The 27764-nt window shown below is 34.7% G+C and overlaps 7 protein-coding genes across 13 annotated transcripts in view; 6 read left to right on the top strand and 1 right to left on the bottom strand.

The window, feature by feature from the left end:
* Positions 1–845, top strand: part of LOC21390010 (G2/mitotic-specific cyclin-2) — a 3430-nt gene extending 2585 nt beyond the window's left edge. For 2 of the 4 annotated variants that reach the window (XM_024175605.1, XM_024175606.1), the window contains exons 10-12: positions 48–146; positions 237–415; positions 518–844. In XM_024175605.1, coding sequence (XP_024031373.1) covers positions 48–146; positions 237–415; positions 518–656 — 417 coding nt within the window. In that variant the 3' untranslated portion in view covers positions 657–844. Of the gene's footprint in view, positions 1–47; positions 147–236; positions 416–517 lie in introns of all 4 variants that reach the window. The other 2 variants (XM_010113412.2, XM_024175607.1) reach the window with 2 other exon arrangements.
* Positions 846–2383: 1538 nt separating this feature from the next.
* LOC21390011 (nuclear speckle splicing regulatory protein 1) lies at positions 2384–6119 on the top strand. Its single transcript, XM_010113413.2, has 5 exons — positions 2384–2529; positions 3686–3863; positions 3987–4109; positions 4774–4992; positions 5508–6119. Exons 2-5 carry the CDS (start codon positions 3711–3713, stop codon positions 5958–5960), a joined length of 948 nt encoding a protein of 315 aa, XP_010111715.1. The 5' UTR covers positions 2384–2529; positions 3686–3710; the 3' UTR covers positions 5961–6119.
* Positions 6120–6956: 837 nt separating this feature from the next.
* Positions 6957–9602, top strand: LOC21390012 (peflin). Of its 2 annotated transcripts, none has more exons than XM_010113414.2 (10): positions 6957–7095; positions 7181–7239; positions 7367–7407; positions 7532–7563; positions 7636–7664; positions 7874–7910; positions 8173–8229; positions 8371–8447; positions 8734–8807; positions 9308–9602. In XM_010113414.2, exons 1-10 carry the CDS (start codon positions 7012–7014, stop codon positions 9325–9327), a joined length of 510 nt encoding a protein of 169 aa, XP_010111716.2. In that variant the 5' UTR covers positions 6957–7011; the 3' UTR covers positions 9328–9602. The 2 variants fall into 2 exon arrangements, with proteins under 2 accessions (XP_010111716.2, XP_024031382.1); XM_024175614.1 differs by having other exon boundaries at positions 7385–7407.
* A 2141-nt stretch (positions 9603–11743) lies between these two features.
* Positions 11744–16364, top strand: LOC21390013 (protein LAZ1). 3 transcript variants are annotated; one of them, XM_010113415.2, is made up of 9 exons: positions 11744–11957; positions 12519–12767; positions 12873–12929; positions 13416–13524; positions 14197–14381; positions 14487–14575; positions 14692–14953; positions 15068–15349; positions 15491–16364. In XM_010113415.2, exons 2-9 carry the CDS (start codon positions 12615–12617, stop codon positions 15842–15844), a joined length of 1491 nt encoding a protein of 496 aa, XP_010111717.1. In that variant the 5' UTR covers positions 11744–11957; positions 12519–12614; the 3' UTR covers positions 15845–16364. The 3 variants fall into 3 exon arrangements, with proteins under 3 accessions (XP_010111717.1, XP_024031366.1, XP_024031367.1); XM_024175598.1 differs by having other exon boundaries at positions 15098–15349; XM_024175599.1 differs by lacking the exon at positions 15491–16364 and having other exon boundaries at positions 15093–15247.
* Positions 16365–16445: 81 nt separating this feature from the next.
* Positions 16446–19255, bottom strand: LOC21390014. The gene is made up of 6 exons (XM_024175600.1): positions 19120–19255; positions 18925–19005; positions 18050–18178; positions 17588–17650; positions 17338–17465; positions 16446–16723 (listed from the first exon to the last, which is right to left on the bottom strand). Exons 1-6 carry the CDS (start codon positions 19213–19215, stop codon positions 16525–16527), a joined length of 696 nt encoding a protein of 231 aa, XP_024031368.1. The 5' UTR covers positions 19216–19255; the 3' UTR covers positions 16446–16524.
* A 353-nt stretch (positions 19256–19608) lies between these two features.
* On the top strand, positions 19609–22540 carry LOC21390015 (SEC1 family transport protein SLY1). The gene is made up of 2 exons (XM_010113417.2): positions 19609–19775; positions 20097–22540. The coding sequence occupies exons 1-2, from the start codon at positions 19745–19747 to the stop codon at positions 21938–21940; spliced, it is 1875 nt and encodes a 624-aa protein (XP_010111719.1). The 5' UTR covers positions 19609–19744; the 3' UTR covers positions 21941–22540.
* A 1031-nt stretch (positions 22541–23571) lies between these two features.
* Positions 23572–26426, top strand: LOC21390016 (isocitrate dehydrogenase [NAD] regulatory subunit 1, mitochondrial). Its single transcript, XM_010113418.2, has 4 exons — positions 23572–24245; positions 24842–25081; positions 25363–25441; positions 25788–26426. The coding sequence occupies exons 1-4, from the start codon at positions 23739–23741 to the stop codon at positions 26060–26062; spliced, it is 1101 nt and encodes a 366-aa protein (XP_010111720.1). The 5' UTR covers positions 23572–23738; the 3' UTR covers positions 26063–26426.
* Positions 26427–27764: the final 1338 nt, after the last annotated feature.

The following is a 27764-nucleotide window of genomic DNA, read 5'->3' on the forward strand; positions in this document are numbered from 1 at the left end:
GAGAAACTAATGGTGAATATCCCCTTTTTTTTTTTTTTTTTGATCAGGAGAAACTAATGGTGAATACTTTGCAATTCAACTTTTCTTTGCCTACTCCATTTGTGTTCATGAGGAGGTTTCTTAAGGCTGTTCAATCAAACAAAAAGGTTTGTAGCAATTTTTTTCAATCCAATCAATCCCACATGACAAAATGCAAAACGCTTACTTAAGGACTGCCCCTTGTGGATTTTAATCAGCTTGAAGTCTTGTCATCCTTCATTGTGGAGTTATGCTTGGTGGAGAACGAAATGCTCAAGTTTCCACCGTCTTTGCTCTCTGCCGCGGCGATCTACACCGCTCAGTGTAGTCTTTGTAGGCTGAAGCAGTGGAGCAAGACCAGCGAGTGGTATACTAATTATTCGGAAGACCAACTCCTGTGAGTTCTCTCTTTTCTTTTTTCATTTTCCTTGTGGATTATGTTTTGCTATAAGTTGCAATTATTTGATTATGTTTTCTTTTTCTTCTCAATGCATTGCAGAGAATGCTCAAGATTGATGGTTGCTTTCCATCAAAATGCTGGAAAGGGGAAACTCACTGGAGTATATAGGAAATACAACACAAGAAAATTTGGCTTCGCAGCTAAAGCTGAGCCAGCTGAATTTCTCCTTGGTTTCTGAGTTTTTGAGCTATTTTAGTCTTAAAAATCATTAAAGACCCGCAAGTTTAATGGGTTTTTTCTTTTGTTGCTAAAGCTTGTTTTTTAGCTGCGAGCTAGACCCGGAATGTTTGTTTCGACTCGTTAGTGTATGTTCTCAACTACGTTTTCTAGTTTTCTATAATGATGTCTTTTCTGCATTTTCTTTCTGTAAGAATTAATCATACGTATATGTTTATGTTTGAAAGCGTGTACACATATATATATATATATATCTTCCTTTATTATAAATTTTTAAGAACCCAATTTGTTGGGTATGCAAATCGCATGGGCAACCATATTTTATGGTTTCAAACTTCAAATATTATGGGAATTTATACTATTATTATTTTTTAAAAAAAAGGGGGAGGGGGAGACGGAAAATTTGATCCAGCTCGTGCTGCTAACATAGAAAGTGAAGTTTATCGTCATTGTTTGGGCAAAATTACAAAAATTGCCCTTTTGTTTTTTTGTTTTTCATAAATAATATTGTTTTCCTAAAATTTATAACTTGGATAATGTATTTCCGAGAACGCTGAATAATAGAATCTAACAAAAGATGGATCTCCTATCTTTTGGAAAATAATTTAGCAAAATGACTTTTTTTTATAGACTTTTTCTGGTATTTTTTTTAGGACATTAGTATTCATGCTTATTAAACGTTAAATTTATATTAAATCTAATAAAAAATTAAATTAAATTGAAAAACTAATATAAATTTGGCAGCTCATAAGTAGGGAACACCAATTTTTGAGGAAACACCAGAGAAATTATCTTTCTTTTATTAACTTTGGTCAATCACTAAATTAATAGTTAATCACTAATTGACTTAATTTTATCACTAATTAACTCGATAACATTTCATTATTAATCAATATAAAGTTAATAATTAATCAAAATCAATTAGTAATTAATCAATTTTAATAAAAAATTACATGTTTATTAATGATAAATTATAATAATAAATTGGCCAATCACTACTATTTTGTTAGAATAAAAAAATTCGGTTGTTTATTTAAAAAATAAAAAATTGGACCATTAATTAAAAAAATGGTCAAAAAATAGCCATTCACCTTATTTTTCCATCTAAAATTAAAAAGAAAATATGAAAGATTGACTTATCTGAATAAGAAATCTGTAAGAAAGATGTTGTGCTTGTTTGAAACTATTTTTGAAAACGGGTTTCACGTATTTTGAAAAGTAAAAAATGAAAATGAAAATAAAATGACATTTGTTTAGTAAATATCTTGAAAATGAAAACAGTGAGAATGATTTTTGTGAAGAAATTAGAAAACAATTGAAATTTATTTTTATTTTTTTGTTTTTATTTATAGTATTTATCAATAATATTATAATATATTAATTAATAAATACGATTTCACTTTTTATCATACTCAAAATAATTTCTTAAAAAACAAACTAAACGCAATTTTAGAATTGGTCTCACAATGATTATCAAAATAATCTCATTTTTACTTTTCATTGAAAATAAAATTATTTTAAAATCAATTTCAAACGCACTCGTTATATCTTGTTTACACTTATTTGAAGAGATGTTTACGGTCCCGTTTATTTCACCGATTCGAGTTTAAAATTTGAGTTTTGTTACAGTAAAAAGCTCTTAAAAATTGTCACATTTAACTTTTTTCTACAATAAAAAACTCTTATATAAAATTATATTTGGCGTTTTCATCTCGCTCTCTCCTTCTACCCCCTTCTCTCCCGCAGAGTTCTCTCTCTCTCTCTCTCTCTACGAAAGCAGAATCGAGTCGTTCTTTCCTGGGCTTCACCACCGAGCTTTCCACTGAGTAGAAGGCCAATTTCTGCAGCGACACTCTCTGGAGAAAGGAGTTGAGGTAGTGTTTCCTCTTTCTCTGAATCCCAAATTTCCACATTGAATTGGTATTTCCTTCTTCATTTCAGTTCTCAGTGTGATGAAATCTATTTTTGCATTCTGATTTTACAAAAAAAAAAAAAAAAAAAAAAAACACCCTAAGAAAATCCCTATTTTCAGTCCTAAAAATCTGAGTTGCATTTTGGTTTCAATTATATGGTTTGATTTTATTAATTCCAATTAGTCACCGATTAGGGTTCTGGGCTTGAGAATACTAGTTCATGTTTTTATGAGATTTATCTGAAACATAAAAAACAGTCCTGCAAATAATAGGGAATCAAGCCGAGGCCCTTTTTTTTTTTTGAAAAAAAAAACTAATTTTTATGATTAATTTCAATACTTTGAGACTTTTATGGATAATTAGTTAACAAGGGGCCTTAGGTAATTGCCTTTATTACTTTATCCTTAAGAGGGCACTGAAATCGAACCAAGAAGAGATAGAAATAGAAGGGGAGCAAGAACATAAGAGGAAGAACTAGAAACTCGATATCATTAATGAATCATCAAAAGTTTGTATCAAAATTACAATCAATTTAGTATTTATACAAACCTAAAACTACTAAGAAACTTAACTAAATCCGGAATAATCTAGGGATAAATATGATCCTAGTTCAAATTAAGTATTAAAGATAAAATATCTTGATAGATGACAATATAATTTTAATTTGAAATGTTCTAATCTAATTTGTCATCTATATAATATAAGAGCTTCTTATTGTTTGTCATAATTGGAGTTCTTTTTTTTTTTTGGTTGTCATTTTTGTGGGGGCGGTAACTCATTATCAATTGGGTGTTCTTACAATTTCTGCTTTCTTATTTGTCTTTTTTTTTTTTTGTTTTTTTTTTTTTTTGTTTTTTTTTTTTTTTGTTTTTTTTTTTTTTTGTTTTTTTTTTTTTTTGTTTTTTTTTTTTTTTGTTTTTATTTATTTATTTTTTGAAGGCAAATGGTACACAATTCCACATCATGAGAAAAACAAAGTATAACTTGTTAGGGGTAGAAAAGCTGAGACAAAACGGTAGTTTCAGTTTCACATATTCTACCACTTCTAATACTACAAATTTTGAATTTTTAACTCCTATGCATTCATGAAACATATCATTGCCATTTGCTGAGTTAGGTGCATTGAGAGGGAATAAGAGAAAATGAGCAAGTACGGTTTGAACCTTAGGCCACAGCAAAAGAAGCAGCCCGCGAGGCCTCCTCTTCCTACTGCTTTAGGTTTTGGCAATGACGATGACGATGATGTCGAGAAAGAGATTTCTCGCCACGCTTCGAAGAATAAGTCTCTCAAGGAAGTCAGTATTTTTTCTGACTCATAACCTCTTTTTGAAGTGAAATTGCTCCGTTTGAAAAAGGTTCACCTTTTGTTTTCCCATGGGTTTAATGCCTTTTCTTTCTGTTTCTTTTGTGTTTTGAAGATTGAGGAGCAGCAGAGGAAAGCCCTGGAAGAGGACCCCTCAGCTTTCGATTATGACGGAGTTTATGATGAAATGAAGGCAAAAACCATCCAACCTAAGGCACAAGATCGTCAAGAGAGAAAGGTACCGGTCCTTGTTTTCTACTCTCTTAACTCTTAGGACCTGGTTCATGGTGCTTTGTAGTTTAGGGAATATACTAATAGTTATGATCTTAAGACTGTTAAACTTGTCACATGGTTAATAACCAAGCATGTGTTTGTTTAGTAGATTTGAACCAAAAGTTTTGGTTTGAATTCAAATTATTTAAAATTTTTGTTAAATAATACTCCGTAGCAAAAAAAGTTTGAACCGAAACTTTTTGGTTTAAACCAATGAAACAAACATATTATAAATTCCAATTGAAATGGAATCTGTAGAGTTAGGGAAAGTGAGTAGACAAATGCAACCCAGGAGAACTTAATCTAACAAAAAGACATCAATTCAAATCCTGTGTTTTTGAATTGAGAGAAAATTGAGAGAGATCAAGAGTTCTCTCTATTCTTAGATTCATGACCCAATTGAACCCAATGGAACCTTTCATTCACATTTTTTTTTCCAGCAAGAACATTTTATAGAACTCTTGGATTATCGAATTTCATTTATCCTACTTTCATGCCCATGTACGTGATTTTATATTTATAGTTCAGCCTTTTCATTTATGGTGAGAAAAACAGTGGGTTTCACCTCTTTAGTTTGGTCCAATTGTAATTTTCCTGAATGTAATTGTAGCAACTCTTTTCTATTGCAGCCAAAATATATTCAGAATCTTCTTAGAAAAGCAGAACAACGACAACGGGAGCAAGAGATAGTATATGAAAGAAAACTCGCCAAAGAGAGAAGTCAAGAGGACCACCTCTACGCAGATAAGGACAAATTTGTTACAAGTGCTTACAAAAAGAAACTTGCGGAGCAAGCAAAATGGATGGAGGAAGAACGTTTGCGTCAACGACGAGAAGAAAAAGATGATGTATGTATACATTCTTCCAGGAAGTGTTGCCCTAATTTTCCTTTCATTGTTGATATACTTTTATATATGAAAAAGAAATGGTTCGAGCATCCATATGATGAGTGCATTGAAGCTGTCTGACAACATTGATAAGCTAGATTAGGATGAAGTGGGGGTTGGGATGAGTATCCTTGGACACACATTTCCTTGATTTGTATGCAGTTACCGGTGACGGATTTGATCGAGCTGGTGACACTTTAAGGCTCTTCTACTGACCTATGTCCAAAAATAAGTGGATTCAAGGTGTTATCTTAAGAAGGAATTATTCACTTGTTTTCAAGATTCATTCTTTATTGACATGTCAACTGAAATTTGGGTAAAATGCATACGCACCAACTGGAGAAGCTGGTTGGTTGATTTTTGGCAATCCGATAAGATTTGTTATTGAAATTCCAAAAAATGCAATGTGTTCTCTTTAGCTCTTGTATCTTAACAAGAATTATTAATATCATTTATGTTCACTCTGTTGTGTTTAGGTTACCAAGAAGACTGACTTGAGCGATTTTTACTTCAACCTTGGAAAAAATGTAGCATTTGGTGCAAAAGACATCGAGTCAAGGAAACAAGAGAGGCGTGTAGAAGAATTGAGGAAGCCAGACAAACATGGTGATGCAGCGACTGCAGAAGCATTGGATAGAAATCGGTCTGTCAATAACTCACATTCATCGGTGGGATCGTCTAAAGTGAGAGAGGAACATCAAAGTGAAACTTCTCTTAGAAAGCAGCCATCTGAGTCCTCTGATCCAAAGCCAGTTTCAGATCCTGACGTGAAGCCAGTTTCCGACACACCGGTGGCGGTGGAGGAAAATTCTTCAGTCAAGGAACCACCAGAAGAGCAACCGAAGCGCGAACATCATAAAAGAACTGAAGACGCTCTGGCAGCAGCTAAAGAACGCTTCCTAGCACGGAAGAGAGCTAAAGAACAGTAAAACCATAACTCTGATGGGCATGACATTCTCTTGCGTGTCTTGTTTGCACCTTTAAAGGCTATGCCCTGTGATTGTGCTTAATCCTAGTGCGAATGAAGATTATGTAATGTGCGACACCCAAGTAATTGAGTAATCTTTCCGTATATTTTTCTCTTTTTGCCACAATGGAATTTAGTATGACTCACTGTTAGGACTAGTTATCTTAGATAAAAAGGAAAATTATGTGGTAGGATATGAAAAAAATAACCTGTTGGTATGATACAGTTATTAGTATCATATCAGGGTCAGCATTAGATTTCACAAAAATTGGGCTCTTTTACAGTGCAGCAAAATTTAAATGGTAAAGTTGAAATATTGCAAAATTTTTAAGACTATTATAAGAATAATAATGACTATAATTATATAGTAAAAATGTGATGTGATAAATTGCTACGTAATTTTTACTATTTTTATAATATTTTAAAAAATTTGTTAATTTTGAATTTAAGGTATAAAATTTTATCATATAGTATAACTATTCCTAAAAAACTTATAATAGTTAACAAAATTGATGTAGATATAAAGGTTAAAAACTTTTGCTTGACCAATAAATGAGCTCAAACAGTGACATTTGGTAAGGGGATTCGTATCCTAATTCGAATCATGGTTCATGATTCGTTATAGTATTTTATCTCACAAAAAATCTCGTTCGTTTCGCTGATTCGAGTTTAGAATTCAAGTTGAGATGTGATTTTATGTGAGAGCTTTTTACTGTAGTAAAAAAGTTAGATGTGACTGTTTATGAGAGCTTTTTACTGTAGTAAAACTCGAATCAGTGAAACGAACGAGGCCGTAAATCGAAAATGATTCTAATCTCAGCACATTATTATAAGAGGGAGAATGGAGGGAAAAAACGACGTCGTTTTTTTCCCAACGCGTGGAATGAAAAATAAAAGTCAACGACGAACGACGCCATTTAACGCCAATAAATAAAAAAAGGGAAGGGGAAAAAAAATTTGTGTGAATTCATCGTTAAATAATCCGCGTTGATCAGTTGATAGCTGCGGAGGAAATGGAGAACACGACGATTCTGAGAGAGTGGTTTGAGGTTGTTGATTCTGAGAAAACCGGAAATATTACGGCCTCTCAACTCAAGGTGTCTTCTTCTTCTTCTTCTACTTCTTCTTTTGAGGTTTCTTCAATGATTTCTTTGATCAGTAACCAAATTTGCGATTGATCAGAAAGCTCTCGCGGTTGGGAACCTCGAATTCCCCATCTCCATTGTTCAGCAAATGATCAGGTCCGGATTTTCCCACCTTAATCACATAATACTTAAATTTTCCGAAGTAATACACGCTTGATCATAACTGTTGAAAAATTGATGAACTTGGCATTTTTTTTTATTTTATTTTTTATTTTTAATGTAGGATGTATGATTTCGACAGGAATGGAACGATGAGCTTCGATGGTGAGTGTGTTTTTGGTCTGAGATCAAGTTTACCTAATCCACTTCGCTAACTGAATTAATTTAGTTATATTAATTTCCTGAGCATATTGTTATGGATGATAACTTCGCCTAATTTTTTCCTCAGAGTTCGTTGCGCTTAACAAGTTTCTTCTCAAGGTTAGAAATTGCCATCTCGTGTATTGTATTTGCCTATGAATATTTTGAGAAGATAATTATCTTTACTTGCAGGTTCAACAAGGGTTTTCGGATTTTGAAAGGTGAACTTTGCACTCTTATTTATGATAACTCTAGCTTGTTCAAATCAAGCCTTGGTATTGAAAATGAAGAAGTAATCTCTGACTAATTTCTGATTGGTTAAATTATCATGTATGTTTTACAAAGTGATTGGGGACTTTATTCTCTTTTAGAGCAACGGCAGTCTTTCGCTGACAAGCCGGGATTTAATTTTCATTTTTTGGGTTTCCAGGGATCGCGGTTATCTTGTTCATGATGATGTGTATGAGGTAGATTTTTAACTCTGTGTGTTCTTCTCCATGCTGGAACTGAATGTAATACTTTTCTTACTAGCCATTGGAAGCAATGACAATGATTTGTTCACTACTTATATTCACGTCTCTGCGTCTTTCTAAGTTTTAACTATACTGCGTCTTTTTAAGTTTTAACTTAATTTCCGTGAATTTTCATGTTGCTTCTTGTCCTTACTGCTCTTCCTCTTGATACTCATTTGTTTGCTCGATACTCAACTTTGTAAACAACTGGCCTCAGGCATTGGTGAAAATTGGGTTCTCGCTGGACTCTCCGGCTTTTTACACTGTATGCGAGGTACAACATCTGACTTTCATCTTATGGAGGAAATGCATAATCAGCTATTCTTGGGTGCTATGATGCGTGGCATGTTTACATTTTGTAGAGCTTCGGACCAAACTGATGAAATGACTGATATTTCTCTCTTGGTTTGTGCAGAGTTTTGATCAAAAGAAGAATGGGATATTTCGATTAGATGACTTGATATCTCTTTGTATATTTTTGCAGTCAGCACGGTAAGTTTTCTATGAACTCGCAAGAAATACATGCTTTTTTGAGAAATTATGCCTGCGTAGTGGATTGAAATTTGAACTAACTGCCGATGGGCCTCAATTTTGTTTCCTAGTTTAGATTGGATTGTGTTCTGCATTTCAATTAGAGGAACATATATAAGGCCTTTTATTTCAAGTTCAACTCATGAAATTTATGTTTTAGCTTCTAGATCAGTTCAAAATGATTACACTCTTAGAACTTCAACCTGCTTTGCTTCAGTGGCTTTCTGTTGTCTTTTTCTTGTTGCAGTAACTTGTTCAATTCGTTTGATACGGCTAAGCAGGGTCGGGGAACTCTTGATCTCAACCAATTTGTATACTGCAGTGAGTAACTTTTTCCCAGCATAACTATTAAAGTATAAAACTATTGTTGGCCCACCTCCTAACAGCTTAAGCTTTTGGGATGGATTGGTAAACTAACATGGTATTAGAGCGGGAGGTCTTGGGTTCAAACTCCCGTAATTGCACTCTTTATCCCCATTTAAAATTGTCATCATGTGTTGGGTCTTTAATATATTTCGGGCTTAAATATTCACGTGTTGGGCTTTCTAATTAATTTACCCACACGATTGCCCATTGTCCAGCCCACACGTGAGGGGGAGTGTTAAAGTATAAAACTATTGTTGGCCCACCTCCTAACAGCTTAAGCTTTTGGGATGAATTGGTAAACTAACAATAACTTATAGGACCTTCAGAAAAAGGCCTTTCTCTTCCTTAATTGTCAAAATTCCTACAAACCCATGCAAAAATTTGCTTTTTTGCCATTCTTTTGGGATTTGCTTTTTATGTGTATCAGCATCCTGATAACTTTATTTTATGCGCAGCTGCCAATTGTAGAATATGAGACCATCGTCATTCGTCACTAAAGTATTGTAGAGTGATTCTGTACACCCCACAGAACGGAGTAAAGTTGTTGATGTTAATGGTGATATGTATTTTTCATTTATGAACCACGTCCGAACACCCTGTAGAAGATTCGTTTATGCATCTCTGAAATTCCGAACAGATTATAGCCAAAGTGGATTGTAATTTTCTTTTTTGCTTGGGCAAAATGTATTGCAATTTGCTTTCACTATGGAAACAAATATGCTTTGCCTTCCTAATAAAGTCTACATTTCAGGCCAATTATTAAAAAAAAAATATATATATATATATATATATTATGTGATACCAGTATTACTTAATTGCTTGATTCCAGCTATTACGTTTACGTTTATAGTTTTGTTTGTTTCTTAATTTTCTTCTTCATTTCAGTTTTCAGTTTTTTATTTTTATTTTTATTTTATTTATAGCAGCTTTATTTTTATTTTATTGTAATTTTTCGTTTATATCTATTCTTTTACTTTATGCTGATATCTTTTTTTCTTGGTTGAGAAGAGAACAGATTTATGTTGATATGTTCCAATGTTTATTATCTAAGAAAAGTGTGTACATGATAATTTTTATAAATACAACATAAAGGGACAAATTTTGGTAAAAGCTATTTTCTGAGCCAAACAAGAGGGTTACAAAACCCATGTCGTTATTGACATAAAAACGTTTCTGTAAAACGATATGTTCTTTTCTATATAACTAGTTTTGTAATATGTTTTGCACGTACGTATTGTCGTATTAGAGACACTTGAAGAGTTTATTATTTATTGAATAATAAAAAATTCATTTATACAACAATTTAAGGATTTTTAAATTTATTTAAAAAAAATGTGTAAAGATAATAATTGATGAAAAATTTAAGTAAGGACACATCCGAAAAAAATTATTTTAACTAACAAAAAATAAAATAAGAACATATACGAAAAAATTAATCTTATCAGAGTAAAATAAAAAACATCATATTTAAAAAACACACAAAAATATAAAAATATAAAAAACACAAAAAAATAAAAATAAAAAAAATAAGAAAGAGCTAATTAGAGGGGCTGCTACATGACAATTCTATAGAAAATAGCTTTGGTTAATAAGAGCACATAAGGAACATCATATTTTAAAAAACACACAAAAAATTGAAATGTAAAAAAAAATTACAAAAAAATAAAAATAAAAAAGAGTTAATTGGAGGGCTGCCACATAGCATAGCAGCCCGTAAAAAAGAGTTTTGGCTATTGCTAGATTCTAGATAAACTACAAGATATACTGAAATACGAGACAAGGTCACTATACTGTTATCAACATTACAGTTGACAGTGACATGTGGGTTTTTTCGTTTTTCTCATTAAACGACATCATAGTGATAGTTTAAATGAATGTCGTTCTTAAAAATGATGGAACAATACTTCGGGCTTATTCTTTTGGAGTTTAATTTGAGTATAATTCTTGAGTTAAATTTGAGTTATAATTTGAGTTGAACTTGTAACTTGAGTTTGTGTTTGGTTGTGTATATTTGAGTTATGGTTTGAGATAAGAATCTTTTTGAGTTTGTGTTTGAGTGAGTCAAAACTTGAATTTATATTTAGATAATATTTTAATAAAAACTCAATGTTAATGAAAAATTTTAATAAGGTATATGGGTCGGGTTTTATTCGTCTTTTCGTTGTCAACGCATAGAAAAAAAATCATCTCAATCAGAATTAAAACGAAAAAGTTATAACATTTTTAAGAATATAAAAAATACTGTTCATTAATTTGAGTTCGAGTTTCTGAACTCGAGTTGAAGGGGAAACTTGAACTCGAGTTTTAGTCCTAAACTCGAGTTTGAACTCGAGTTTAAACTTAAAAGAACATAAATTTGAATAAAGTTGTAACTCGAGTTGCATTTTTTTGAGTTTTTCACTCAAAAGAACAAGCCATTCGTTTTTATTTTAAAGACGACTAAATTTTAAATGATAAACGACATATTTGACCATTAAACTTTGTTTTTTTGATAACTTACCATTGAACTGCTACCTTACTGTAAACTCTCAAATTTAAAACGGTATACGTATTTTAAAAAATGATTTTTCTCTTTTTTTTTATAATAAAAATAGACTTTCTTTGGTACGTCATAACATACCGGTAGATTAAGATGATGTTTGGTTCACAAGTTTAAAATTATAGTTCATGATTCTGATTTTTAAAATTTAAATTTTTTATAAGAGAAAAATACTATAATAGAATTAAGAATCATGATCTAAAACCCTTAAAACAAACGTCACATAAATTTTTAATCTGTCAAATTTATATAAAATCACATAAAAATTAAAAAATATGCATATTTAATAATTAAAAAATATAAGTTATTAATACACCAAACAAGAGAATCTTGGTCGAAGGATCGTCGCAATTTCATAGAAAGAAAAAAAAAGAAAAAAGAAAAGATTATTGCAATTATCGCACGTGCTGTCCCCATCCTGATTTCAGAGCTTCCTTCAGATGTTCCTTAATTGAAAGTTTTTCTAGGGTTTATTCAATTGGGATTTGGGAACGAAACCTCTCTCCATCCCGCACTTTGATTCTCCGATCATACCCTTTTGTTCTCCGAATTCTGTTGGCTTGTAGGTAAATTGCTGGAAATTTGGTCAACTCTTCTTCAATTTTAGCTCAAATTTTTATAATAAGTAAATTAATTAACCTTTCATAGAAATGCTTTTCACTTAATCTTGCCCACTTTTGAGCTTAGATTTTTAGTTTTTTATTTTTTAACGATGTTTGCTCAGCCTCAAGAGCACGTGAGATTAAATTTAGATTTCAGATAATCTAAAACTTCCTCATCTTTGTGAGTAATTTAATGGAGAGATATGTGTTTTAATGTATTGCTATCATTTTATTTGCTTTTCCCTTTTTCTGTGCTTTTGATTGTGCTTAATCTGATGAATTACTGGCTGTACATTGAGTGGAATGTTCTACGGGCAACTTTGGTTTTTGGGTTCTTTTTGAATCTTTGAAAAATTTATAGAAGCCTTTTTTTTTTTACCCATTTGCTTCGATTCTGTGGATTGAGGCTGAGAATCCTTTTATAAGCTGTGAGTAATTAGTTTAGAGTTGAACATGTTTTTGTAAGTTTGCAGTTTATTATAACTTGCACGATATATAATGAATGTTCATTGTGTGTGTTAACAGGATAATATGCTTTTGGCTATCTTGATTAGCCACTAATGCTTTCGTTTGGGAATTTTTGATCCCATAATGGTGGACAATCTGAAGTTAGCTTAGCCAATGGAGATAATAGATTATTTTGCTCTTTTTACCAAGTTGGAATACTCGCCTCCTACATGGGCAAGTTTAGCTGCTGGTGGCTTTGTACTCCTCACTCTTACCCTTTCACTTTACCTTCTATTGGAGCACCTATCTGCATACAAGAATCCTGAGGTAGCTGTACTATACATGTTTATTTAATAAACAGATGCTTAGCTTTTCTTATTTTTCCTTTTTGTTTTTCGTTTTATTTCCCTTTGATCTGTTCTCAATGCTCAGGAACAAAAGTTTTTGATTGGAGTTATCCTCATGGTCCCCTGTTATGCAATAGAATCTGTAAGTTCTTATAAGGTTCCATTGAACGAACTTTTCATTTAAAATCTTTTGGTGGTGATGGTGACCAATGCACCTTGCCCTTATTTGCATCATGAATCTTGATCCGAGATTTCTACGCAGAATTATTATTATTATTTTAATAAAATTGTACCTATAAATAGTATCTTACAGCTTGAGATTAGAGGATCAATTATCAATTTGCTCTACGCTGGTATGATAGGTTTTAAAATGAATATTCAACTACTTGTTTATCATATGTGTTTGTTCAAGAAGTTGTTGCTTATTTTGTTTGATTATATAGCAGGGATAATTTTCTGATGTGCATATTTCTGACTTTATTTAACCTTTCCTTTTCCCTTCTCATTTCTTTTCAAAACTTAGATGAATGTGCTGTGCCATGATATTGTTTCAGCGCCTAGCTTCTTGTTTCTCTGTATTGCTTCTGCTTTTCTAACTTAATTTTATTTTTTATTTTTTTATGCACAGTTTGTATCATTGGTGAACCCATCTATTAGTGTTGATTGTGGAATACTTCGGGATTGTTATGAATCCTTTGCCATGTATTGCTTTGGAAGATACCTTGTAGCATGCTTGGGTATGTCATTTTCATGCTCTCCTTTTAATATTGAAAAGTCATGTGAAATACAATCTCTTTTCAGTAGAATTTTAGTTCACTAGTGCAGTTTTCTGTAGTTGCTTGCTTTGCACATTACCGGAATGGATGGTATTAATATATTAGGGCTGGCCGCTGGCATTTTTTTCGTCTTTGTATTTTATTATTGTAGCAATAAGAAGATGATTTTCTGGAAAGAAGCAATTATCATAAACTAGGAGTTTTAAATTCACACTTTTTCGTAAGTTAAAAAAAAATCACTCTTTTTCTCCGAGCAAAAAAAAAAAAAAATCACTTTTTTGAATACTTTTAACAGGTTTTAAAGGGGTTACATGGATTGGAATGCTTTTTGGAAACGAGTAAATGCCATTTTCCACTTAAAAGTCTTGATAAGTCCTTTAGAGGCTCCAGTTCTTATTGGCCTCATACGACCGACTAATGTATATATTTCAGTGTCATGCTGCTGTAGAGGCATCACGATGGAAGATTCATATTAGTGTTTTTATTTTTATTTTTTATTTTTATTTTTTAACATTTAAAGGGTGGTTGGATTGATTTTACTTTGATTATCATTACTTTTTACTGAATTAGATTTAGTTGATGATAACTAAATTTCCCTCTTTAATTTTGTTTATTATTTCTAATTTTTTCAAGGTGGGGAGGAGAGAACTATAGAATTTATGGAAAGGCAAGGCCGCGCCAGTGCTAAGACTCCTCTATTAGAACCCAGTTCGGAAAAGGGAACTGTAAAGCATCCTTTTCCAATGAACCTTTTCCTAAAACCATGGAAACTTGGCCAATGGTTTTACCAGATTATCAAATTCGGAATTGTTCAGTATGTATGTTTGCTATCACTCTAACAGCTTTTGTTACTTACTAGCGTTGTTCTTCAACTTATTCTTTGTTCCTATCACATCTTTTATGTATTTTCTTTTGTCTGGCAGATGATAATCAAGGCTTTAAGTGCTATGTTAGCATTAATTCTTGAAGCCTTTGGTACATATTGTGAAGGAGAATTTAAATTGGGATGTGGGTAAGATATCTCAAATATGATAAAATCTTGTGACGTTAAAGTTTGGAAAATAAGATGGTAATGATGTATAACTTGCCATAAAAACCTAATTGTTGTAGCGCCTCTCCTATTTGCAGATATCCTTATATCGCAGTTGTTCTCAATTTCAGCCAGTCATGGGCTTTATATTGTCTAGTTCAATTCTATGCCGTAACAAAGGATGAATTGGCCCACATAAAACCTCTGTACAAGTTCCTGACTTTTAAATCAATTGTGTTTCTGACCTGGTGGCAAGGTGTGGCAATCGCTGCTCTTTATGCCTTTGGTTTGTTCAAAAGTCCAATAGCTCAAGGCCTACAATTCAAGTCAAGCGTCCAAGACTTCATCATTTGTATAGAGGTAGATATTTTCTTGCATTAAAAGACAATCATTTAGCGTGAGGCTGAGATTTACTTGTTTTACTATTACACATAAAGCTTTATGATTACGTTGTTCTCATTCAATATATCAAAGTTTGACAAATACAGTGTTCATCCAGTACAGATGTGCATTGCTTCTATCGTTCACCTGTATGTGTTTCCTGCAAAACCATATGAGCTAATGGGAGATCGCTTCCCTGGGAGTGTTGCAGTTCTTGGGGACTATGCATCCGTTGACTGTCCTTTAGATCCTGATGAAGTTAGGGACAGCGAACGCCCAACAAAGCTTCGCCTTCCCACTCCTGATATTGATGTCAAGAGTGGTATGACCATCAGAGAAAGTGTTCGGGATGTTTTTGTAGGCGGCACGGGATATGTAAGTTTCTCTATGTATTGTTGATAGTGGAGCACTATTTCCTGCCTCTTCATTTTCTAAAACTGGGTGCTGAATCTTGGAGAGTGTTTTGATGGACAAAAATAACTATCTGATCGCGTCTGCTGAATTTTAATATTACAGATAGTGAATGATGTGAAGTTCACGGTAACCCAAGCAGTGGAGCCAGTTGAGAAGGGGATCACAAAGTTCAATGAGAAATTACATAAGATCTCCCAAAACATAAAGAAACACGAAAAGGATAAAAAAAGAACAAAGGATGACAGTTGCATTGGACCGCCTCCTGCTCGAAGGGTGATTCGTGGTATTGATGACCCTCTGCTGAATGGGAGTATTAGCGATAGTGGGGTTTCTAGGGGAAAGAAGCATCGCCGAAAATCAGGATATACAAGTGCAGAAAGTGGGGGAGAGAGCAGCAGTGACCAAAGTTATGGTGGATATCAGATTCGAGGCCACAGATGGCTTACCAAAGATTAGTTGTGCGGAGAATTGTGGGAGATTGAAGGATGGATGGCTTATTATCATATCAAAGTAAGGTTCTAACGACAGAGGCTTGTTACCGGCATTTTGCCTGACTTGACAAAGGCAGTTTACCAATCCTACGTGTTAGCTTGACTTGGATGCTGTGGGTTGTTTGATCTGAATTTATCTGCTGTAAGGATGCTCATGTTCTCTGTGCCGCAGCTGGTGGAATATATGTTGCTATTATTATGATTGGTTTCTGAAATTCCTGTACAGAACTTACCCATGAATTGGGGTATTGTTGATAGAGGGGGTAAAGAATCTTGTTGCATAATTGGCATTTTATACTATCGAAACATGTTCAGGAGTGAAATATAAAGAACAATGACGCTGTCTTTGGGAAATTGAAATATTGGCCAAGCCTTTTCCCATTGAACTTTATGCTTCAAGAAATAGGTTTTCTTTTTTCTACCTTTAATAGCTTATGAATTTGAATCAGTACAAGCTTATAATAAAGCATCATGAATTTGCGCTACATTGAGTGTTATTATAACAACGCATAAAGAAAGTGTCATCATCCAGGTGAGCTAGCAAAATCTTCAGCAAAAATTTCCCGGGAAAAATCTAGTATGCGAAACTCAATAAGTTTTTAATAAGCAGTTTTGGGATTTTTATTCATGCGAGCCAGCTTAGTTTCATATGACTGCCCTGAGCTCTCCAGTCAGTAATGCAAAGTTCCGGTGCTGTGACAATATGGGAGAGATTCTAACTGCTTGAATTTTTGATTCCAAGTCATTCCATATGGGTCCTGTTTCTGTTTGTTGCTGAACAGCATTTAGTATTGTCTGCAGGATTTGAAGTGGATCACCATGGCTAACAACCAATATAGTGCACCTGCGAAGTCAACATGTATTTAGAAACATAAGAATAATAATTATAGAGCATCTCCAATACAGTGTTAAATTAGTGCCTAACAACAAATTTTAGCATTTGAGTAGGAAAATCACTCTCCAATCTAGTGCTACTTTTGGTACAAAATTTGACGTGTGCTGTGCTAAATTAACACAAGTAAAGCAAATTTCAAAATTTAGCATTTGATTGTTATTGGTTGCTATATTGACGTTTTCATTTAATCATTATCAAAATTGTTATTTTCAAATTGTTTGTAGTTAAAAGTATAATTTTACAAGTTACAAAACTAAATAATTGTGGCAACAAGATAGATATAACATTTGAAATAGAGCAAAAAGTATAATAATATATCAAATATACCATTTTCACAATTTTAAGTACCAAATGTAAGTTTCACGTTAGCATTTGCACCAGAGATCAGATGGACTAAAATGAAAAGCTATGCTGGGATGCCGTACTCATCAGCTAAAACAACAGAGTGCTTAGATGGATGAGCATTTGATTAGTGCACAAAAACTGAACTAATCTATTCAGTCTTGTTCACAACAACTTTTGAATCCTTTTTAACTTATGCCAAAATGAGATGAATAATTTACCCCTGAAACTGAGCTTCCATTGCTGCCATAGCCCTTGTGAGTCTAGACACAACATCATCAACACTCTCTCCACCTTCTTCTGCCCTCATGAATGGGTCCTTCTCATCAAGAGCCCAGATCTCCAGATACTGTTCATAAAAAGTTAAATAAAATTAAGAAGGTTAAAGATAACTTTTGTTTTATAACGAAAGAGAAAACTGATCGCCAATTTGGACTGAACTAGTGTACTCATAATCCGTAAACTGCTTACCCTGTCGTGTGACATAAGTTCAAATGAAGGACCAAAGTATCGCTCCCTAAGATCTTCTATGACCTGTCCATCAAAAAATATAATACAATTTGTCACAGTGAAGTAATTCAAAGTTCGCATATATATATACGATTCTTATCATACCACATCATCAAATTTTTGTATTTAATGAGTAGCCACCATAAAAACGTAATTATTGAAAACTTGTCGTATATATATGTATGTGTGTGTGTGTGGACATATATTTTAGAGTGGACAGACGTATATAGAACTTGGGGGATTTGAACTCTACTCATCAAAGTGGTGTTAGGTGTGGATTTACCGGGCTACAAATGAATGATATTTTGAATTAAGGAGTCAGCCAAAAGAAAAAATGGGAGCACCAATTTCACATTAAGCAAACATGAATAGCTAAAGCAATGAAAAATGATTTTGTTTTAAGAGGTGTGGGATGGATTTTACCTTACATTGAGGGCCTTCAAACGGAATGTTGAGAACGGATGCAACAACTCTAGCAGTGTGAGTTGTTCTTGAAAATGGAGAGTAACAAATGCGCACATCCTCAACTGGAATATTATTTTCCTTCAGTTGCTGCACATGTAACTAATGTTAGCCCACAAAAGAAATGAACCAGGTCTCTACTAGATGAAGTCGACAAATAATTGTTATGGCCAGATAAGATAAAACCCATCAATGGAATTATAGCAATATGAATACTAGTATTCACTAGACATAGGAAAAAAACCATTTCTTTGTATAAAAAATGGCATTAGATTGACAGCATTCGGGCAGATACTTATAATATCGATGATATCAATAAGATTGATATTCACACATTTCTTCTAAGAACGCGTTGATTTAAGCCCAAAAGGAGATCAAACCTTCATCCCAGAAGCATAAACCCGTATTTTTTCTCGAGAATCTCTTGATCGTTCCCGAGCAATTAGAAAGAGATTCAATAACTAGAAAGAGTTCAGTTCAGATGTAGGACAGAAATTTAGACAACTCAATCATGTATGATGGATTCGCAAACCTTTCTTCACCCAATAATTTCCACACCTCCCTTCAACCAACTAAGGCCTCATGACACAACTGATATTGGCTCAGAGTCTGATAAAACCCATAACTCTTTAAGACCAACATATCAAGATAATAAAATCATTCTTGCCTAGATCTTCTTCATAATTATGGTCAGCTAGCAGAACCAACCAAATCAACAAAAATGCTCCTCCAAAAGAGTAACATCTAATTAGTTTTCTACCCAAAAAATTGCAACACCCAGCAGTACCCAGAAAAAAAGAAATCATGCAAGAGTGAATAAATCTCAAAGTACTAGCCTTTAGGAACAACTGTCCAGCCAATAGTGCCTGGTTTACGCCTTTGGACGCCAATTCATACTCTGGGCACGTACCATTTTCCTGTCCATACAATACCAACATGGAATCAAAATGAAAAACTTAAGAAAATAAAAGAAAATAAATACATAAATTTTGCCATAAACACAAAACAAAAGAAAAAAAGAAGAAAGAAACCATAGAGGAAACAATGAGGCATTTTTCATTTGGAATGCTCTTGCCATGCCTCAGAACCCAGTATTTGTTGCATAAAAACGACGTCGTCGACTTCATTTTCCCCTGTAACGCAAACCTGATCACCTTCTTCGCTTCACTGGTGGTACGCCTTTAAGCGTGTCCGTGTGCTTAGTGCAATTATATTGGTGCACACTCACGCCACGTAAGTTTCTATTAGCCAATCACACTGCTCAAAATATAACCTCGGTCAGCCCATCGGTCAACAAAAGATCGTGGCGAAATATTATTGGCTCATGAAGATTTTTTATGTGAACCTGACTGCATAAGATTTTTATCTCTTCTTTTCTTTTCCTTTTTCTTTTTTATATCTACCCATCGGTCAACAAAAGATCGTGGCGAAATACTATTGGCTTATGAAGATTGAAGATTTTCTATGTGAATCTGACCGCATAAGATTTTTATCTCTTCTTTTCTTTTCCTTTTTCTTTTTTATATCTATACCCTTCGTCGAGTTCGATTTTATGCTCGGAGGGTCCTTTCCTCCTCCCGAATTTGCAGGAAAAAAAACTGAAAAGCGTCGTCTTCAACTTCAAGTGAACCAGAATTGAGCTCGGATTTCTCAGCCATGGCTCTCAATCTTCGTCAAAGGCAAGCAGGTATTATGAATCTTTTTCTTTCTGGATCCTTTTTTTCCCCTTCTCGATTTCGGTAGATCTACGCTTCAACAAATGAACTCTAATGAGACTTCAGAACTTCAAACCGAGATTCCTTTCATTTCTAGTTTTTTCGGCGAAGAATGAATTCCAGGCGAAATATTAACGATTTGAGTGGTACAAGTCTGATCTGTAATATGAAACGTGATTAAAACAATTTATGGAATAATTTTACGATTTCAATATAGGTCAATCCGCAAATGATTTTTTTTTTTTTTTATGCGTATGAGATGTTGAATTTGATTTGTGATTTTGTGGATTCAGAATGTATTATTCGTATGTTGAATCTGAACCAACCCGTTAACGCGACGGGTACGGCAAACGAAGATGTGTACAAGATCTTGATCTATGATAGATTTTGCCAAAACATCCTTTCGCCTCTGATTCATGTTAAGGATCTTCGCAAACACGGTGTGACCCTCTACTTCCTCATTGACAAGGACCGAAAACCGGTTCTGGATGTTCCTGCCGTTTACTTTGTTCAACCCACCCCGCCCAACATCCAGCGGATCATTGCCGACGCTTCTCGCTCGCTCTACGATACCTTCCACCTCAATTTCTCATCGTCGATTCCCCGTCCGCTGCTCGAGGATCTAGCTTCCGGGACTCTGAATTCGGATTCGATTAGCAGGATAGCTAAGGTGCATGATCAGTATTTGGAGTTTGTAACATTGGAGGATAACTTGTTTTCATTGGCACAGAAGTCCAGTTATGTGCAGCTGAATGATCCGTCCGCAGGGGACCGTGAAATTGAGGAGATAATTGAGAAGATTGTTGGTGGGTTGTTCTGTGTTTTGGCCACTCTTGCAGTGGTGCCGATTATTAGGTGTCCGCGTGGTGGTCCTGCAGAGATGGTAGCATCAGCATTAGACCAGCGATTGCGTGATCACTTGTTGTCAAAAAACAATTTGTTTACAGAAGGTGGGAATTTTGTTAGCTCTTTCCAGCGCCCAATTTTGTGTATATTTGATCGGAACTTTGAGTTATCTGTGGGCATACAGCATGATTTTAGGTACCGACCTTTGGTGCATGATATTCTTGGATTGAAGCTAAATAGGTTGACAGTGCCGGGTGAAAAGGGTGGAACGAAATCGTATGAATTAGATGGTTCAGATCCATTTTGGGTAGCTAATGGATCTTTGGAATTTCCTGAAGTTGCGGTGGAGATTGAGACCCAACTGAATAAGTATAAGAAGGATGTTGATGATGTCAATAGGAGAACTGGCGGAACTGATGGAGCTGAATTTGAGGGCACTGACTTGATTGGAAACACCAAGCATTTAATGAATGCAGTGAACTCACTTCCGGAGTTGACTGAGAGGAAACAGGTGATTGATAAGCACACAAACATTGCAACTGTGTTGTTGGGTGAGATCAAGGAGAGGTCTCTTGATTCTTATGCGAAAAAGGAGAATGACATGATCATCAGAGGGGGAATTGATCGCAATGATCTTTTAGGTGTTCTTAGAGGAAAAGGGACTAAGATGGATAAGTTGAGGTTTGCCATCATGTATCTTATTTCTTCAGAAAGCATTAATCAGGCAGAAGTAGAGGCTGTGGAAGCAGCCCTCAGGGAGTCCGAGGTCGACACCAGTGCTTTTCAGTATGTGAAGAAGATTAAATCACTGAATGTCTCGCTGGCACATGCCAACTCTGCTAGCCGAAGCAACATTGTCGATTGGGCTGAGAAACTCTATGGGCAGTCAATTAGTGCTGTGACAGCAGGAGTGAAGAATCTTTTGTCAAATGATAGGCAGTTAGCATTGACAAGAACAGTGGAGGCCTTGATGGAGGGGAAGCCGAACCCAGAAGTTGACTCTTATCTAGTTTTCGACCCTCGTGCTCCTAAATCCGGATCTGGTAGCAGCCACTTGAAAGGACCTTTTAAGGAAGCCATTGTATTCATGATTGGTGGTGGTAATTATGTGGAATATGGGAGCCTGCAAGAGCTTGTTCAGCGTCAGCAGCCTTTGAAGCATGTAATATATGGAACAACAGAAATACTAACTGGGGTCGAGTTTGTGGAGCAGCTTTCACTTTTGGGTCAGAAAATGGGTTTGGGCGGTGCTCCTGCTCCTGCTTCTGCTCCTGCTGCTTCAACACATTAATATACGTCGATATTATATATAGAGTCTGATGAATCCTACAATTTGACGATCATGCTAAAAGGGTTGATCATCTGAAGTTCAGATATTCTATGGGAAAATCTATGTAGATTTGATCGTCGTTGTTACTTGGTGATACAGGGAGGATGTGTTCCTTTCTTGTTTCGAAGGCCTGCATGATTGTTCTTGGATGAGATTGCTGTCTGAGACGACATAGAGGAGTAACCATTTGAATTTTGTAATCGAGCAGTTTTCGGGTTTTTGGATACTTCATGCTTGTATTTTGTCTGAGTTTCTGTTGTTGGAAATTTACTGTCTTTCCCTGTTCTTTGATTTAATTAAAAGCTTAATATGAGTGTCCTATTACCTGGATGTCAAGTTAATATCTGTCTTGATCAATTATTACTGTTATTGGAAATACGTGGGTTGTTACCTTGTAACTTGCAAAGTGACTGTCACTATTTGTCCGTAGTTACAGCAACTTCATTCAAACTTCACCGAGGATGCTGACAAAATGTTGTTCCGAGTCTTTTGACATTTGTTTGTAACTTTCTGTTTTGTGAATCTTGGCATTCAAGACTTTCATGCATAATATGATATGATACACAACTGAATTTTATTATAGTATTTTTTTTTTATAAAAAATTTAAATTTTAAACGTTAAAATAAAAAATTATTATTTAAATATACCTTTTAAGCAAACTAAGTGGCACTCTTAACATTGGTATGTTAATTGGGCCCTATACCACTTTCGAAGTTCAGTTTTTTCAAAGTAGAGTTAATCATATGCACACTTTCCTGTGAATATTTTCTGGTATATTAAAAATTCAACTCCCTCAGAAAAAAAAAAAAAAACTTTTTTTCCTTAAAAAAAAAAAATTTTTGGAAGTGATATTTCCCTCACCCGACATTGGTCATCTGGCGGCGAACTGATATACATACATTACTTGCTACTTTTCTTTCCTTTTCTTTTTTTCTTCTTAATGAATGAGAATAAATTTGGGTGGAAAATTTTTCAAGTATGAATGAAGTTTTTGGTCTATTTTTTTTCCAACAATAAAAAAAGGGGCTAAAATCTTGCGACACACTTAAAACTTGGTCTTTATTATCATTCGATTCTTTTTTTTTTTCATGTTTTAATTGATTTTCTTTTTCATACATTTATTTACTTGTAATATATTTAACATTATTAAAGATTAAATAATGAGGCGAAAACCCTACCAGAGAACTTAGTCGATCCGATCCAATTTAATTGGTCATTAGGCACCATCAACGGCACATAATCTTAAGAACCTTCATCAGAGAGCACGTATTAAACCTCTTATGCCATTAGTAGAAAAATAATAAAATATAGATTTTTTTTTTGTTGAGAATATAGAATAAGAAGATTTTTTAATATACTTAGGGTCTCGTCTCGATAAATCATATTTTTTTAATCATTAAATTTATATATTTTTTAATTTTTATGTAATTTTATATAAATCAAGGAATAAAAAATTTATACATTTTTTAATTTTTATGTAACTGATATGTTGACCTTGACACACTAGGTCCATAAAATATTGAAGTTAGCCAAACAAAAACGGCATAATTGCAAAAAGGCCCTTTGAATTCCTCACTTTTTTCTATTTTCTCCACCAATCAATCACATCACATTCACCCCCGCGGTTTTGGTTTCCTTTCCATGTCAACTTCTCCCTGCAATTGGGACTTCTTTTTCTCCTCGATCCCTCTGAAACCAGACAGAAATCTTTAACCAAAACCCTAGAAATCCCGAATATCCTTCCTTAACTCTCCATCCATGGCGCGTCGAGCCCTCCCGATCCTCCGCCAGCTCACGGCCCGGCCCACGCCGCGCCCAAACGCCCGATCGGTGACCTACATGCCTCGTCCCGGCGACGGAGCGCCGCGGCCCGTAACCCTAATCCCCGGCGACGGGATCGGACCGCTGGTGACGAACGCGGTGGAGCAGGTGATGGAGGCGATGCACGCACCGGTGTACTTCGAGCGGTACGAAATCCACGGCGACATGAAGCGCGTCCCCGAGGAGGTCCTGGAGTCGATCCGAAAGAACAAGGTGTGCCTCAAGGGAGGGCTGAAGACTCCTGTGGGCGGAGGTGTGAACTCGCTCAACGTCCAGCTCCGGAAGGAACTCGATTTGTACGCCTCGCTCGTCAATTGCTTCAACCTCCCCGGACTGCCGACGCGCCACGAGAACGTCGACATCGTCGTCATCAGGGAGAACACCGAGGGAGAGTACTCTGGTCTGGAGCACGAGGTCGTCCCTGGCGTCGTTGAAAGTCTTAAGGTACCGATTGAATTTTCTGAAATCCCTAATGTTTCGTCTCTGATTGATTGTCTGTTCATCTGTAAAATTCAGGAATTTCTCGTGAATTGATTGGTAGATTACTGAATTGAGTTTGGAACATCTGAGATTATACCACCATTATTGATTCTAGTTTTGTATTCAAGGTTGTAAGAGGAGGAAAACTAGATTGTAGAATTTTCCTTGGTTGTGGGACAAAGGTGTTGTCACTTGTCATTAACTCCTAAATACATTGAATATTACTAGTAATTGACTGCTAAGTTTGAAATAATAATAAAAGAAAGTTACTTTCCACATATTGATTAAATGTGCCTTGAAGTACTTAGGTTTCTATTATTCTCCATTAGAGAAGTGGTTTTGTCTTTTCCTGATCATTGCTTGGTAAAACTTTTTCTGTATGTCTTTACACTGGATCTCCATGTGTCACATCTCGAATCAGATGCTTATTTCTAACCTATCATTGTTTGGTTTCTCTATATGAATGATGGTTTTGGGATTGCCTTAAATGGTTATATTTAATATTTATGATTTTGTTTGGTCCAATGGTGTTTCTGTCTCTCATTTAGTCGTTTTGCTAGGTGATAACAAAGTTCTGCTCAGAGCGTATAGCTAAGTATGCCTTTGAGTACGCCTACCTGAATAACAGAAAAAAAGTGACGGCCGTGCACAAAGCCAACATTATGAAACTTGCAGATGGTTTGTTTTTAGAATCTTGCCGGGAGGTGGCAACAAAATATCCCAGTATCAAGTATAATGAGATTATTGTCGACAATTGCTGTATGCAACTTGTTTCCAAGCCTGAGCAGTTTGACGTTATGGTATGTTGCACTTTTGAACTATTGTAGTTCATCTGTTATCTATCGAATTTGAATTGAAATTATACTTGGGTATGATGAACACTGTTGGAACTTCTTGATTCACTTTTGAATGACTGATATAATAATAGTTGGTAATTTTCTCAGCATTAAAGAGGAGTTGCACTTTTTTTTTTAATTGTCTTTTCTTGTTTCCAGTAATGCCTTTACACGATTTATTTATTTATTTTGAGAATTGGTTAGTACCTCCAATTGATGCAGGCTGACTGTTATATGTCTTGCAGGTGACTCCTAATCTTTACGGTAACCTAGTGGCAAACACAGCAGCTGGTATTGCTGGAGGCACTGGTGTCATGCCAGGAGGTATCAATCAGCATCTAATAACAGTACTTATGTTACATGAAAGAGCTGAAAATTCTTAGAAAACCTATTTTCACATTGTTGATACGACAGTACCGCATAAGCTGCCACATCAGCTTGTAAATATGAGTTTGTTAAGTGCTTCATATGTTATTGTTAGCTGTGTCTAGTGTATGTTTGTGATGATAGCAACATTTGTACCATGAAGTTTTCTAATAACTTGGTCACAGCAGAAAGAAGAGAAGGATGATAGATTGCTTGGAGTGACTGTTCAAGTCTTCTAGTACTTTTTCCTTTCGCACTTGGTCCCTCTCTAAGTTTTTTTGATCCAACTTTTTGTTAATCTCAGGAAACGTGGGAGCTGATCATGCTGTTTTTGAGCAAGGTGCTTCAGCTGGAAATGTGGGAAATGAAAAGTTAACGGAACAAAAGAAGGCAAATCCAGTGGCTTTGCTCTTATCGTCGGCCATGATGCTGCGGCACCTTCAGTTTCCTTCATTTGCTGACCGGCTCGAAACGGCTGTGAAACGTGTAATCTTAGAGGGCAAAAACCGGACGAAAGATCTCGGCGGAACCAGTAGTACTCAAGAGGTGGTTGACGCTGTTCTTGCCAACCTAGACTGATCGACTGGGAAAATGTCAAATTGTTTATCTTCTTGGTCATGACTTCATGCTATTTATTTCCAGCTTCCTGAGTTGGTTCTTCTTGTTAGGTTATTTACTGCGTTGCATTTTTTTTTTTTTTTGGTTTTCCTACAACTTTTTGGGAATAATCCGAGTTGATCTTATAGTCGGTTTTGCAAATAAACTTTGCATAAATCTTAATTTTTAAGAAATTGTAATCATCGAAGGCTTATTTTTTTCTCAAAAGACAAATTACTGTTGTCCTCTTCTTCCCGACCATATCCATTTTGTGAGATGTATCCTTCAATGTTCTTTCGAGTAATACAAGGAGCAAAGCAATAAACTTTGGCACAGCTTGTTTCCACTTTTCTGCCCATTTTACTGTTTGTGATTTTCTCTCCATCAATGGAAATATGTTGATGACTCTACCAATATTAGGCCTTGAGAAAACATCTTTTGATTGATCTTTGAATGATATAAAAAAAATATTTAAAAAAAAACACGCGCGCGCGCACACACACACACAATTTAGTTATTATTTTGTATTTACGTTGTAGAGTTTCATACAGATAGTACGTCTTTTAGTGTGGATCCGCTTAAATCACATCAATATTTTTACACATTAATATTAAAACGTATACAAAATAAATAGCTTTTGATACAAATCAAATGGTTTAAAACCAAACCTTACTCTCCCTAATTCTTATTATTTTTTTGCTTCTATTTAATGGCAAGACATTATTTTTCGTGGGTGTGCAGTGTGCTAGCTATACGAGGGAAGTACAGATCACTGTTTCGATCGGTTTTTGTCAACTTAGCGACATCATAATATGTCAAAGGTCCTATTTTTCATCTAATCATAAAATCACACTACCTAAAATTTCATAATTGAAAAACATTTGAGTGGTTCATTTTTTTTTTTTCCTTTACACAATCGAGATATTCTTTATTGGTCTTCATTGGTGAATTCAGTCTTTATTAATGGTTGAATACCTTAAAATTTAATAATCATTTGTAACTATATTAGAATGTGTATTGACTTAATTATTAAATGAAATTTTCTAATAAAAAAATACCTAAAATGTGAAAAAGCTAAAACTAACTTTTCAAAGCCCGACAGTAGAAAAACAGCTACTTATTCATCCATACTCCTACATCATGCATAGGCAGCATAGCCATAAGATGGACATATTCTCTAATATTTCCTGATATGTAATAACATACATAACTAAATTTATAATAACATACCTTCTTTTTCTTTTGCCCTTTTCTCTCTCGAGTGATAAAAACTAACAGGACTCGTTGGTCATACATTTGAAAAAGGAAGGGAAAAAAAGACTAATAATATACTAAAAAAGACTAATATTTCGTGACACACACACATATATAGCTGGTGAATACCAAATTCCTGTATGCAAAAGTCACGCTAAGAGGTCATACAATAAAGTATAAAACTATACTTACACTTTGTCTCACAAAATTGGAACAACTAACAATATTTCTTGTTAAGAAATTCCCCTGATTTGTTGGATTGCTCGTTTAGACTAACAAGTGTTCTGTTGAAGACCATTCTACGTTTTGAACGGTATTGGTACCTCATAAGGTCATTTTCCATACAGAACTTAGCCTTTGAATTATTCATAATTGGTTGAGATACTTTGACTTTCACTCAACAAAGCAAAAATTGGATGCAAAAACTTCT

This window comes from Morus notabilis, unplaced genomic scaffold (assembly GCF_000414095.1).
Source record: "Morus notabilis unplaced genomic scaffold, ASM41409v2 Scaffold1112, whole genome shotgun sequence".
Taxonomy (NCBI): domain Eukaryota; kingdom Viridiplantae; phylum Streptophyta; class Magnoliopsida; order Rosales; family Moraceae; genus Morus; species Morus notabilis.